The sequence below is a fragment of the Macrobrachium rosenbergii genome, chromosome 5 (assembly GCF_040412425.1).
Source record: "Macrobrachium rosenbergii isolate ZJJX-2024 chromosome 5, ASM4041242v1, whole genome shotgun sequence".
NCBI lineage: Eukaryota > Metazoa > Arthropoda > Malacostraca > Decapoda > Palaemonidae > Macrobrachium > Macrobrachium rosenbergii.
In genome coordinates, this window is record NC_089745.1 from 9,595,918 (window position 1) to 9,610,917 (window position 15,000).

A 15,000-nucleotide genomic window follows, 5' to 3' on the forward strand; every position below is an offset into this window, starting at 1 on the left:
AGGAACATCATTATCATTTTCTTGTACCCTCTCTCTCTCTCTCTCTCTCTCTCTCTCTCTCTCTCTCTCTCTCTCTCTCTCTCTCTCTCTCTCTCTCTCCCGGCTGCAAGAAGCATCAGCATCCAATAACTGGACTGACAACTTCACCGAGGGTGGTCCAGGTTGGCCCACCCACAGTGGACTAAAAACACACCGGATTACTAACCACTTACTAACCATCACTCACTCCTCCCCCTCCAGTATCCCTCCTCCCTCCTGGATTCCTCCTGGATTCCTCCTTCCTCCTCTTCCACTTCCACCTCCTCCTCCCCTCCTGAACTTCATGATATCTAGTGATATAAAACCAACCCGGGCAAGCTGGCCCTGGGGGACTCCCTTGTAAGGTAAATCTGCTTTTATATTGAAGAAAATTATATACCCCTGGGAGGTCTCTTGCGTCATCATCGTGCGGCTCAATAAGTAGTAGTGATAAGGCGAACGTTTCCTATTTTTTTTAATTGGGGAAATTATCAGGTAAAGAAAGATGTTTGTTTTTCTTTTTTTTTCTTTTGGTTTGTTGGTGGGCAGAAAATTATGACGAAAATGTATAACAACTTTATTACGAAGCTGTGGGATTTGTTTCGTTAAAAACGCCCACAGCCACAGCACAGAAGACGATTATCATCTAAGTAACAAAAAATAAATAAATAAATAAAAAGAAAGATAATTTTGTTAATATTGGAAATTGGAGAATTATTTTGCACGACCACCCAGAATAAAAAACACACACACACCATTTTCTTGGAAACGAAATTTGTCTCTGCATCGTGTTGCATTTTAACGTTTCAATTTTTGAAATAAACGTCATAATAATTATATTGATTACATTTAATAGCTCATTTCTATATATAATATACGTATATATGTTTGTATATGTTATATTTATATAAATAACATATATGTATATATATATATATTATATTTATATATATATAATATATATATATATATATATATATATATATATACATACATGTGTGTGTGTGTAGAATTTACTGGTCACTTTTACCAGACACATATGTAATTCTAATAGCCGCGAAGAATTCGAGAAGTTAAGAGGGCATTGTGGCTATTAGAATTACATTATATATATATATATATATATATATATATATATATATATATATATATATATATAATGACGTGGTTGATGTGTTGTTTTTCTGAAGCCACTTCCTTTTACGAATACGAAAAACGGCGTAATGAGAAAGATGAACGAGAAAAATGCGTTATAAATATGAACGTAATTTTGCGTCATGCTTGAGAGAGAGAGAGAGAGAGAGAGAGGATGTAATAACGATAACGAAGTTAATTAACAAAGTTATAAGGCAGTGAAAGGATAGTAACCTAAATATTAAAGAAAAATTATGATGACAAAGAAGGGCTGATTTTGAAACCCGAAAAATCAAAACAATAAAAAAAGCAATTGGAAAAACATTTATATTTCATAAAAAAAATAAAGGAAATTCCACGGTGCATCCGGTGCTAAAATGCTGAAATAATAAGTGAATAATATATTAATTTAAATCAAGGTTAAGCTTTTGTTCCTTCACCTTATTTTATTATTACATGAAAACTAAATCAGGCATATATGTGGTTTAAAAACTATGGGAAAGTTTAGTTTTCCAGCAGACTTTTGATATGTTGGGTGTCGATGACATTTCTGTTCTGCCCTAAATTGGAGCACTGCAGTATCTGCAAAATTTTCGAAATTGAGATATGCAACCTTTTGGGCTCGTGAAACACTAATACACAAGTTACTGCACTTTCAGAATGATTCTTCAATACTTTCCACGATATTTAGGGGGTCCCATTTGCAGTAAATGCAACATCAGTAGTAAGGCAAGGGAGTATCTACCATTTTTCTCAGTTTTGTAGTTTTGCAGATACTGCAGTCTTCCAATTTAGGGCAGATTTGTCAGTGCGGGGCCAAGTTGATAGAATTCTCTATATAGAAAAGAGAAATAGCACTAGACGGGTGCTCGTTGGTCCACAAAATGTATACGATCAAATCTTGAGGGCCTCGACGAGGTAATTCTGACCCCCACTGAGGTGAAAACTTCGTAAAGATAAATATTATTCTGTATCTCTCTCTCTCTCTCTTTCTATCTTTGTTCAGGTGGTGTTGGTGGTAGTATAGTAAACTTGGTTGACAAGTTTTCCTTATCTTTGTTATTATTTACAAAGGGGTAAAAACTTGATTGACAGATCCATGCGTTCTCTCTCTTTCTCTCTTTTCGATCAGATGTTAGTGTTAGTATAGAAAACCCGGGAGACAAAATAATTCTCTCTCTCTCTTGTCATTTTACGATGTAAAAAAAAAATGATAGACCCAGTCTTCATTTACGTTACAAATCAGCCCACTTGGGCGATATCTGTTTATGGCTATTTGTCTGCCTGTCCATCTACCTCTTACATTCACTGTTTCGTCAACCGATGAGATTCGTGCCCATGTGCCCCCGCGCGGCACAAATCGCGGGGCGCCGAATTTGCTCCATGGCCCGTGCAGGCGGGGGCATCATCATTTTCCGGCCATTTGGCATATCCGCGGGATCGCTGGCGCAATTATCGTTTCATTCAATATATGCGTACGTATATTTATCGTGTAATAGGCCAGGTCATTTCGTTTTGAAAGCGAATCGAATTTTCATCCGGTGTTCTGAAATAAATGACTCGCTGACGAGATCAATGGAGAGAAGAGTTGTGACGTGCGTTTGTGGCAGTTTTCTGGGGAATGCTACAGAGAGAATGTTGTTTTGCCGGGTAGAAATGGCTTTTGAGAGGCCTTCGTGCGGAATGGCGTTTTTTTAGTTGTATATAGGTCTAAAACGGCGGAGAAGATTTTGTTTGAGGGTTATGCTATATCAGTGCTTGGTTTAATAGCCTTCTATTGATGTGGTTCGGTTTTTAGGCGTATTTTACGATGAACGTCCCAAAATATTGCCAATGTTTTTGTTTACAAATCTAACGAAGTTATAATCTTTGGAAATATCCATCAATATGTTTAATTTTTATGAAAAACTCTTGAATCATCATTAGCTCTTGTCCTGCTGTATTCTAAGCAGCTAAACATGAATGCTAATTCATTTTGCACCGCTTTGAAATTTCCCAACTGGAAGAAACCACCACTCTTACGGAATGGCGTTGTATCTTATTCCCGTCCTTTGCTTTTCCTCCATTTCTCTCCCTTCCTCTTCTTCCGATGACCTCTCCCTCTCTATCTCTGCGTGTGCCTCATCCTCCATGAAGGAGGCCCCGTGGACACCATAATGACGCAGTTTATCTTTTTATGGTTGGCCAGCAAGCCACGTTTGCTCACCCCAGAGACCTAGGCAGTCACATACTCGGCGAGCTACCGCCATTCCGCTCCCTTCCACCCAGGCCCCAGACGGGGAGATAACGCACACGACCGGCAGGTGTAGGGTGATGCGAATTAGCTCTGTCGTAACGCTCGTCGTTGCTGTTTTGTTTACATCGATACCTTCTTCCAGGAGTAAATGTTGTCTTCTGTAATGGCTTTGAAATTGATATTTAGTGGGATTTTATGCTACAGGATTTATTTACATATAAAAGAATGTCATGAAGAGCTGTGTGTTCCTCGGCTGGCCTGGTCGCTGTGGGTATTAAGGAATTATGTGAGGTACATATCTTTCATGTTCCATTTCATTAGCCGGATGGATCTAAGAGCCTCGGACCTTCCTTTTTTTATAGGATCCATTATTAGTCTCTGTGTCTCCTCTCTCTCTGTCTCTCTCTCTCTCTCTCTCTCTCTCTCTCTCTCTCTCTCAAGTAAAACGACATTATCTTTACAAGCTTTATATATATATATATATATATATATATATATATATATATATATATATATATATATATATTATATATATATATATATATATATATATATATATATTTAATATATATATATATATATATATATATATATATATATATATATATATATATATATATATATATAAACATTTCTAATATATGATGTATATATATATATATATATATATATATATATATATATATATATATATATATATATAGGTATGTATGTGGATGTGTGTATTCATGCGTGTATGCATGTAAATAAAATCTTCATCTAAGAAGAAAAATTGACTGTAAGAGCTTAGTTGTCTATAGCCGTACATGGACATTTTTTTTAAGTAAAGAAACAAGCAGTTCCTTAATATCTCTTTAATAGTTGATATACAATTTAAGTGATGATGCCATTGTCCATGTACATTCGTGAACTTACAAAGTTCACATTGAATTGAATATAGAATTTAGGCCAAAAGCCAAGCACTGGGACCTATGAGGTCGTTCAGCACTGAAACGGAAATTGACAGTAACAGGTTTGAAAAGTGTAACAAGAAGAACACCTTGCAGTTGCTCTATGTAACGATTGTTAGGAGAGGGTGGAAAGTAAGATGGAAGAGAGAGAATATGAAAGGAGGTGCAGCTAAAGAAACGAAAAGGATTGCAGCTAGGGGGCCGAAGGCGCGCTGCAAAGAACCGTAAGTAATGCCTACAGTTCACCGCATCAGGTGCCATGACGGCGCTACCCCTTACGGGGACAACGCGTGTATGTAGTGTATTGTAGATACAAAAGCGCTACTAAAGATGAGGCGGAGGACTGTTTAAGCCCAAAGTATATCTTAGTTTAACCAGACCACTGAGCTGATTAACAGCTCTCCTAGGGCTGGCCCGAGGATTAGGTTTATTTCACGTGGCAAAGAACCAATTGGTTACCTAGCCACGGGACCTACAGCTTATTGTGGAATCCGAACCACATTATAGCGAGAAGTGAATTTAAGCCCAAAGACACACCACGCATCCTGAACAGAGCGTCGCCCGAGCTCCATCGGCAGCAGTAAAAGCCACGGCGAGAACTGCCTCGAGATCAGATCATATGTCGGCAAAATTTCAATTTGGTCGTCCTTATGACAACGCCTCGCCAACGACCAAACGCCCCGAAATGCCTTTTGCGAGGCCATAGAGGAGGTCGTTTGCATACTAAACGCGGAAGCCGGGGTTTAAATGGTCGTGGTTTTAAATGCTTATTGTGGGGACGATGCAACAACAAGAGGGCCGCGCCCCCCTCCCTCCCCCGCCCGCCCAACGGCTCCTTCTGCGCCTTCGCCATAAGGGCGCCCCAGATACACAAGACGAGCTGTTTCATTTCGACATTAATTTTCTTACAGGCTTGTAAAGACCCTGAACTCCCGCTTCGCTTCTTCGTAGTCCATTCGGGTGGCTTCATGGAAATGGGTGTATATGCGCGTTGTGTATGTGTATGCGTGTGTACGTGAATGCACTGACGGGATTTATGGACGCGCATCTCTTCGCTATTTCCTCGTGGTTTTTAACGTACGTTAAGGACGTGAGAAGGGGAATAAAAGCAGAGTTTATGAGTCACAGCATAAAGCAACACATATATTTGTGTCCTTATTTCTCTTTCTTAATCTTCCATTTGCATACAGGCGCGTGCGCGCTTACACTTGGATCCATACATACACATGTATATTTAATTCTCTCTTTCCGATTTATTTGCTGAAGATTGCCCGCACATATATGTATATATATATATATATATATATATATATATATATATATATATATATATATATATATATATATATATATATATATATATATATAATATATATATAACATATATATATGTATATGATTATATGTATTATGTATATACTATGAGTTCATGCAGTAATGCTTTTTACCAAGATCACGCTGTGTCAAATACAGCATTATGATTATTATTATGATTTTTTGTTCTGGTCATCGAATTACCACCAATGATTGCAATACCAATTTTTATTCTGGGTCAGCAGAACACTGGTGAACACGGGCAATATTTATGATATTTTATGCACATTGGTCGCATGCAATAACGCCGCCATTGGCTGTTGATCCATTTCCCATAAAGAGGGGAATTATCAGTTCGCATAAATAACGATCGGGGGAAGCTTTTATTGGCCTGATGAATGCATTAGCTGCCTCAGCTCTCAAATTACCTAAAGGTAACAGATGGAGCGATTTGTTCCAGTGCAGCGTCCCGCTGGACGACACAACGTCATGGCTTTCTCTCTCTCTCTCTCTCTCTCTCTCTCTCTCTCTATATATATATATATATATATATATATATATATATATATATATATATATATATATATATATAATATATATATATATATATATATATATATATATATATATATAATACTATGTATGTATTGATCCTAAACTATTCTGTCCCTTGTTCCTAACCCTCTGCCCCCTGTCCCTCCCTGAAACTCTCTCTCTCTCTCTCTCTCTCTCTCTCTCTCTCTCTCTCTCTCTGTCATCCACCATACCTCTCCTCTCTGACCCTTTTACCTTCACCACAGTCTTCTCATTCCTTTTCTTCCTGCCTGCCCCCTGGTCTCCCTACCTGCCCTATGTATTTTCCCTTCCCATCTCCTCCTCATCTAACCTCCTCCCTCCCACTCCCACCCCTCCCCAGCCTACTTGTCCCTGTCCCTGCCCCTGCGTTCAACATGCAAGGTTTGGTAAACAAAAGAAAGCTCGCGTTTTGACAGTTGCAAACAGACACTCAACCAATTTGCAAGATTGGAAGGTTATTGCAGACGTTGATCGCTGTTATCAGTAAATGCCTTTTTATATTCTTGGATCTCCTCCTCCTCCTCCTCCTCCCTTTTCTTCCCTTTTCTAGTCAATCATGAAGAACTTTTGAGTTTTGTGTTTACGAGTGAATCAAGTTGAAGGACACGAGACCCGGAGTGAAGGACAAACGCTGAGGTCTTGCTCAGCCCTTCAGACTAGGGGAGTGGAATCACTCGCGCATGCGCCAGCCAGGGATGACCTAATATTTGAGACAGACCTTAGGGTCTGGTGTGATTGGCAGTGGTTTGCGAGGAATCAAGAGGAAAATTTACGATGTTTAATAGCTGAATTTAGTCAGAGTTTTATTTAGTAGTATTATTTCGTATTATTCCGCAATAATGGTCGTTTTACATAAGATAATTTCGAAGATCATGAATAAGTGACAATTGGCAAAGAGCAATAAGGCTAATGACGGTAATAGTCTCCATTAGAGATTACCGATTGTATCCACTTAGTAATTGCCAGAACATGAGAATGGTGATGATTTAATAATAACTTCCGGTGAAGTTGAGTTATATAATAATAATAATAATAATTATAATAATAATAACTGATGTTTTATAGAATTAATTCTTATTAAAAATTATTGATTCCATCATGTTTAGAGTCAATTATGGAAGGGAATGGGTGTTTTTTTCTCTCTCTTCTCTCTCTCTCTCTCTCTCTCTCCCCGGTCTTAGAATGGAGGTACCTCGAAGAGGAAATCCTCGCCTCACATGTGTGACACCTTCTTGTCAGTTTCCGTCTCTCTCTCTCTCTCTCTCTCTCTCTCTCTCTCTCTCTCTCTCTCTCTCTCTCTCTCTCTCTCACGCTAGGCTGAATCGTAATTGCTTTCGTTTGTACACTCGCACAAACCCATTTAGTGCCCACTTCATCATGGTTTCCGCCCTGCCGCCCACTTCCCTCTCTTCTCTTGACACTTGTTTCCCTAAACCCCCAATTTATTTCACTTGGCCCCCCTTGCCCCCTCCCCCCTCCACTTCTCACCCTCGTCGTCTTCCCCTCAAACCCTCGTTTCTCCTCCTCCTTCTCCTCCTCCCTTCCTATTCGGATTTGTTAGCTAATTGAAATAAGAAAATGAAACTACCTATATATACATGTGTATATATATATATATATATATATATATATATATATATATATATATATATATATATATATATATATATATAAGTTATGAATTTTACGGGCTCTTCTGATGAAATGAAATTGTCTACGAGTTTTTATGCAATATTTTACATTAATATTAAAGCTTTTTCTTAACGTTTTTCATGAAGCCGATTGAAATTTTCCCGCCTTTAAACCTCACCAAAAAGTACATTTTCAGTAGATAGTTCCATCACAAATAACGAACATTAAATATTAAATATTTCTTTGTTTCGTCAGTGGGTTTTGTTACACCATTAAGTAACTGTTTTTTTTTTTTACTTTCTTTCCTCTGTGGGTCTTTAACGAGCATTAAATATTTCTAGTTTAACGTTTTTTACTTCATCAGTGGGTTTTGTTACACCAATAAATAACTTTTTTCTTATTTTGTTTCCTCAGTGGGTGTTGTTACACCAGTAAATAACTGGGTTTTTTCTTTCTTTCCTCAGTGGGTCTTATCACACCAATATATAACTGCTTTTTTGTTTCCCAGTGGGTTTTGTGACACCAATAAATAACTGGTTTTTGTTTTTCTTTCTTTCCTCAGGGGGTCTTGTGACACCAATAAATTACTTTTTTTTCTTTCTTTGTTTCCTCAGTGGGTTTTGTTACACCAGTAAATAACTTCATTCTTTCCTCAGTGGGTTTTGTTCCACCAATAAATAACTGGTTTTTTTATTTCTTTCCTCAGTGGGTTTTGTTCCACCAATAAATAACTGGTTTTTTTATTTCTTTCCTCAGTGGGTCTTGTTACACTGATAAATAACTGGTTTTTTTCTTCCTTTCCTCAATGGGTCTTGTTACATCAATAAATAACTTGTTTTTTTCTTTCCGCAGTGGGTCTTGTTACATCAATAAATAACTTCAATAAATAACTTGGTTTTTTCTTTCCGCAGTGGGTCTTGTTACATCAATAAATAATTTGGTTTTTTCTTCCTTCCTCAGTGGGTCTTGTTACATCAATAAATAAGTTTGTTTTTCTTTCTTTCCTCAGTTGGGTCTTGTTACACCAGTAAATAACTTGATTTTTTCTTTCCTCAGTGTTTTTTATTACACCAATAAATAACTGTCTTTATTGTTCTTCTTTCCTCAGTGGGTGGAGGAGAGCTTCACGCAGTTCGAGAACGGCATCAACTGGCGGTCTTACGTCGTGTGCGACGTGGCCTACAACAACGTCAACAATTGGCTGTGGACGCCCTTCATCGAGAGAGGCTCCGCCAACAGGATATACATCGAGGTCCAGTTCTCCATGAGGGACTGCTCCCTCTTCCCCGGCACGGCGCTCTCATGTGAGTCTCAAAGGCCAGGTCTTCCTTTATGTGCACGTGTATGTGTGTGTATACATATATGCTGTATGTGTGTATATATGTATATATGTACCAGTTTATATATGTATATATATATTATATATATATATATATATATATATATATATATATATATATATATATATATATTTTAAATATTATATATATATATATTTTTATATATATATATATATATATATATTTATATATATATATATATATATATATATATATATTTTAAATATTATATATATATATATATATATATATATATATATATATATATATATATATATAGTTTATATGTATAGGCTATATGAATATATGTGTATGTGTGTTTGTGTATGGATCAGAGTCGCAGTCAGCTTAATCATTGCCAGTATAAAAGTTGCTTGTAACTAACTCTTTAATTATATATATTCATATATGTATATATACATATGTATGTATGTATGTGTGCATGCGCGCGCATGCGAGGTCAATCTGTGCTTGTGCATCGCACGCTCATTTCATTGAGGGGCAAGACAGTAAGCGAGCGATATTAGATGCGTTATTGTGTGTATACACTGGCCATTAACCCGCGTAATTTCATCGCGGAACAAATGAATAATGAACAGTTATTGTTGAAGCGGCATGTGATATTAAAGAGAGAGAGAGAGAGAGAGAGAGAGAGAGAGAGAGAGAGAGAGAGAGAGAGAGAGAGAAGGGACAATTTATTATCAACTTGGTGCGGGAGAGAATGATTCAGTCCGAATTGTGAATGATGCTTATGTTTAGAAGCACCAATATGGATTCAGATGGCCATTACTGCTAATCCCCGAATAAAACGGAACACTCAAAAGGAAGATAAATATGAAATTATGAAGCCCTTTGATGACGCTGCATATTTTTTTTTTTTTTTTTCTGACCATCTCCTTTGGCCAGCCAAAGCGACTGATGCACAGAGCCCCGATGTAATGATGACATATTTTTTTTCCGCCCGTCAAAAAAAATAATAGTAATAATCGACATATTTTTTCCTCGGACCTCAAAAAAAAATTAATATTGAAAAATGAATAATCTTTGGAAAAAAAATAATTATTGTATCGGTCTGGATTTCGGTAGAGATCCATAAAAGGATGTAATTTTTCATTAATTTGTTAATTTGTTTTTATTGATTGCCGTGAGCCGTCCCGACGTGTGGGAATTCGTTTTGACTAATGTTTTTTTTTTTTTTTTTTTTTTGTGGGTTGGGGCGGGAACGGGGGGGAGTACAAAGCGTTGCGCCAGGATTGCTGTTTTATTTATGCATGTATGTCCGTCGGTGTGTTAATTATTTTCATGTATTGGTGAATGTTTTTTTTTGGGGGGGCCGGTTTTGTATGTTAATTATTTTATGCGTCACCGAGTGTCTGTGTTGTGTGGGTGTGTTAATTATTTTCGTATTTTGATGTGCTACTTCTTAAGGAATTATGTTAATTACGTTGATTTTTTTGCGTTGAATGCGTTACTTACTTTCTGTGGATGTGTTAATTACTATACACGTCTTTGTTAAGTAATAGATATCGTGCGCGTATGTAAAATGACTTCTGAGTATCAGATATATTGTATATATATATATATATATATATATATATATATATATATAGAGAGAGAGAGAGAGAGAGAGAGAGAGAGAGAGAGAGAGAGAGAGAGAGAGAGAGAGAGAGAGAGAGAGAGAGAGAGAGAGAGAAATCTAGCCTTGGATTACAAAATTCAAAGCTACGATCCTTAATCTAGATAGACTTCAACAATATTCCTCCTCCCATCACTCCTGACGAAGCAACCGAAAACTAACGCATTCCTCCTTCTGCCCCTCCGTCAGGTAAAGAGACGTTCTCCCTGCTGTACTACGAGTTCGACGCCGCCACGAAGGAGCCGCCCTTCTGGGAGCCCGAGAGCTACAAGCTGATCGACCGCATCGCTGCTGACGAAGGGCGCTTCACCAACTCGGCGGACATCATCATCAACGTGGAGGTCCGCTCCATTCCCGTCACCAAGAAGGGCGTCTACTTCGCCTTCCGCGACCAGGGCGCCTGCATATCGCTCCTGGCCATCAAGGTCGGTTGGACTCGTCAGCTGTCTTTTGTTAAGAGTTGAAAGGCACACACTTTTTTTTTTTTTTTTTTTTTTTTTTTGCGTTCACTCTCTCTCGGCCCGAAAAAGAGGCTGTTGACTTTTTTTTTTTTTAGATGTTTTGTTGTCCTTGCCTTTTTTTCACTTTACTATAATGTCCACATGGATTTTAATATTTTGTTTGAGGCAAAATTTTTATATAATTGTCTTGTTTGAGGTTAACTTTGTATGTAATTCAGTCGATTTTGTGTGACGCTAAATTTTTATGTAACTTAGTTATTTTGTTTGAGGTTAAATTTTTATGTAAGTTAGTTATTTTGTTTGAGGGTAAATTTTTTTTGTAACTTAGTTATTTAGTTTGTTAGATTTTTTGTAACTTAGTTATTTTGACTGTTAAATTTTTTGTAACTTAGTTATTTTGTTTGTGGCTAATTTTTTTTTTTTTTTGTAATTTAGTTGTTTTGTTTTAGATTGAATTTTTTGTAACGTAGTCTTTTGGTTGAGGCTGTATTTATATGTAATTTAGTTATTTGATTATGAATTTTATTTATTTTAGGAGTTTTAATGTAATTTATTTATTTTGTTTGAGGATCAATTTATATATAATTCATTCGTGATCACGTAAAGTGTTTTGAATTCAGCTGATGATTGAGAAGAGTGCGTTTTATGTTGTCCTTGCCAAAAGTTCGTATTTCAGTTACGTATGTCTGGATTGCTTTATACCTGGCTGATTTTCAGTATTATCAGTACCATTTTCCAGTTCATAATTTTGAATTTTTTCTTCCCATTGGGAACTGTTATTGTTGTTGAATTAATATGGCCTAAGTAAATATGCCCTCCACGGTAGATTGCCTCAATGTAAACAACGAACAATGAAACAAAAGAAGTATGTCGTAGATTACTGATAAATCAGATGAATAACGATTGGTAAATCAAAACAAAGAAATGTATACCCAGTTACCCTGCAGTTGAGAAATGTAAGAGGAATTAAAGTCATTAGTCTTGGCCGTTTATTATTAAACAGACATTTGTTGACAATCTGAAATTAATTGCTAATTGCGCCCGCAGGTATACTACATAACGTGTCCGGAGATCACCAAGTCTTTCGCCCACTTCCCCACCACGCCCACGGGAGCCGAAGTGACGAGCATCGAGCAGGCTACGGGCGTCTGCGTCGCGCACGCCCGCGAGGAATCCTCACCGTCCTTCCTCTGCACTGGAGATGGACAGTGGTCCCTCCTGAGTGGCGGCTGCGCCTGCTTACCTGGGTACCAAGCCTCCGTGGCCAAGCAGACATGCGATGGTGAGTACATAATGTAATTCTTGCTCGATGCCCCCCGGGAAGCAATTTCCTGAGATGTATGCTAGTATTGCACAAGCCCCTTTTTTTTTTTTTTTTTTTTTTTTTTTTTTGGCCATGCACGTAGGTTAGGTTTAGATTACAACATTATATTAGTTAGGTGCGGGACATTTATTTAGAAATAATTTGGGTATGGAAACATAATGAGATTATTTACAAAAATATTCTATGGTTAGTTTTTAAGATATAGCGTCCTGTTTTTTCAATGAAAGGTCCCGGTACTCGGTTACATCTCGGGAAGATGGGAATGTATCCGTAGCTCTTGAAAGTCCCATATGAAAAATATATTTTTATAATGTTATTGATGTAAAGGCAGAGTCGGTATTAACTTCCACCTTTCTTGAGAGCCGAGTGGTTACCGACGTCACTGAATGTCGTTGATGTGTACTGTCGGGCGTTCGAGTCTCCCAGGTACCGAATGCTTTGTCAGTTATAATTCCCCTTCGGCGATAGTTCCGAAGTAGAGCGAATTGGATATTAAACGACTTTTGTATCTTAATGTTTGTGAATAACAAAATGTTACGGTGATATGATAAAAAATTCGTATATATACATATGTATATGTATATATATAAATATTTAATTTATTTATTTATCTGCCGGCTGGTGGGATAGTAACTAATAGTTTTCTCATTCGAACATATTCACCAGTGTACGATTTATGGCTAAATTTTAGTTTACCGATGTTAAAAAATGTATATAAACCTTTTTTTTAATCGAACAAATTGCCATTCCATGCTTGTCCTTGGCAATGGACAATCTATCCTTGTCCATTTCTAATGACTCCATAATGGTTTAGACGACACACCTTTTGGGCTGCTTTTGTTTCTAAAAGGAATTTTGGGTACATCGTTTGAATGTGTATGTGTTCCTCGTCTAAACCGAGCCCTCAGAAGGCTTTTGCAATTCAAAATACCATTCGCTTCACTATGGACCGCTCTATTCACTGTACGTTTACTGAATCTGGTTTTCGAGCGTTGTAACTGATGTTCCTTTAAAAATACATCGAGTAGAAACGGAACATGGTAATAAATGGTAAAAGGGTAGCCCTTGGCATAGTTAGAATGACGCGCAAGCTCGATATGGTGACAGAGGTACATAGTTCATTTGCTTAGAGTTGAAGTAAAAATTTGACTGTAATTGCTTAGAATGGTACACTTGAGATAGCTTAGGTATTAATATTTTAGTAACACTGCCGATCCTATCCTGTGGTATGATGCGCTTCAAACAGGTTAGATTGCAAAATTTTTTTGGAGGTCGGTTTGCGACATTCCTTCAACATGTACGGTCATGGCTGCTGTAAGTCACTCGTCTGAGGAGACAGACCAGTCATAGTAGATTGGTGTGGCTGCATAGACCTTTCCTATATAGGTTTTGTTTTGGTAGCTGTAACAGGTCAGGCAACATGTGCTCCCTGTAACAGGTTAGGCCGCGGCACCCTGTATTAGCTCAGGCTACGGCATCCTGTAACAGGTTAGGCAGTGGCACCCTGTAACAGGTTTGGCCATGGCACCCTGTATTAGCTCAGGCTACGGCACCCTGTAACAGGTTTGGCCATGGCACCCTGTATTAGCTCAGGCTATGGCACCCTGTAACAGGTTAGGCAGCGGCACCTTGTGTTGGCTCAGGCTACGGCACCCTGTAACAGGCTAGGGCATGGCTCCTATATTAGCTCAGGCTATGGCACCCTATAACAGGTTAGGCTGTGGCGCTCCAGGCACAGATTAGACTAAACAGGCCAGCCTGTTCAACTAAAACCTTCGAAAGATACCTGCAGAGTCATTTTATGTAAGGCAACAGGTGGATTTTTGGCAATACTCGACCGTCGAGTCTCGCCTTACGAGAATTGTTTCCATGGCTGAAGTAAGAGAACAATTTGGATTTCAAATTGTATATTGATCGAAAAATAAGGCAGCTACCCCCGAGCGACGTAACGTAGCTTATTGTGTATAAACTAGGCTTACCAACTTGTGTCATTGCCATCATATTAGGACTGGTTTCGATCCATATGTTACGAGACTAAAGTTTTTCAGTGAAGACATCACCCTCAAATATTACCTGGTAGAAGACCGCCCATATTTCCACAATCTTTTTACCATTACTTGACTCTGGTTCAAGTAAATATGCTTCAGTGGACTAAGCTCTCTCTCTCTCTCTCTCTCTCTCTCTCTCTCTCTCTCTCTCTCTCTCTCTCTCTCTCTCTCTCATTACCCGGCGCAGTCAAGAATATAGTTATCTGCCACTGGACCCTTGTATCAGATACGCGACGGCATTAGCAGTGGAGGCATATTGATTAATACCAGTCCATTGTGTAGACCGGTATTTTAGATGTCTTAACTCGAGTAAGACTGGAATTTTATCTGA

At 38.0% G+C, this 15,000-nt stretch overlaps 1 protein-coding gene across 11 annotated transcripts in view; it reads left to right on the forward strand.

Annotated features, from left to right (window-relative positions):
• Nucleotides 1-15,000, forward strand: part of Eph (Eph receptor tyrosine kinase) — a 1,032,492-nt gene that overhangs the window by 969,656 nt on the left and 47,836 nt on the right. For all 11 annotated transcript variants that reach the window (XM_067103469.1, XM_067103458.1, XM_067103461.1 and 8 more), the window contains exons 4-6: nt 8,969-9,164; nt 11,026-11,261; nt 12,345-12,579. In XM_067103469.1, the coding sequence (XP_066959570.1) occupies nt 8,969-9,164; nt 11,026-11,261; nt 12,345-12,579 (667 nt within the window). The remainder of the gene's footprint in view (nt 1-8,968; nt 9,165-11,025; nt 11,262-12,344; nt 12,580-15,000) is intronic.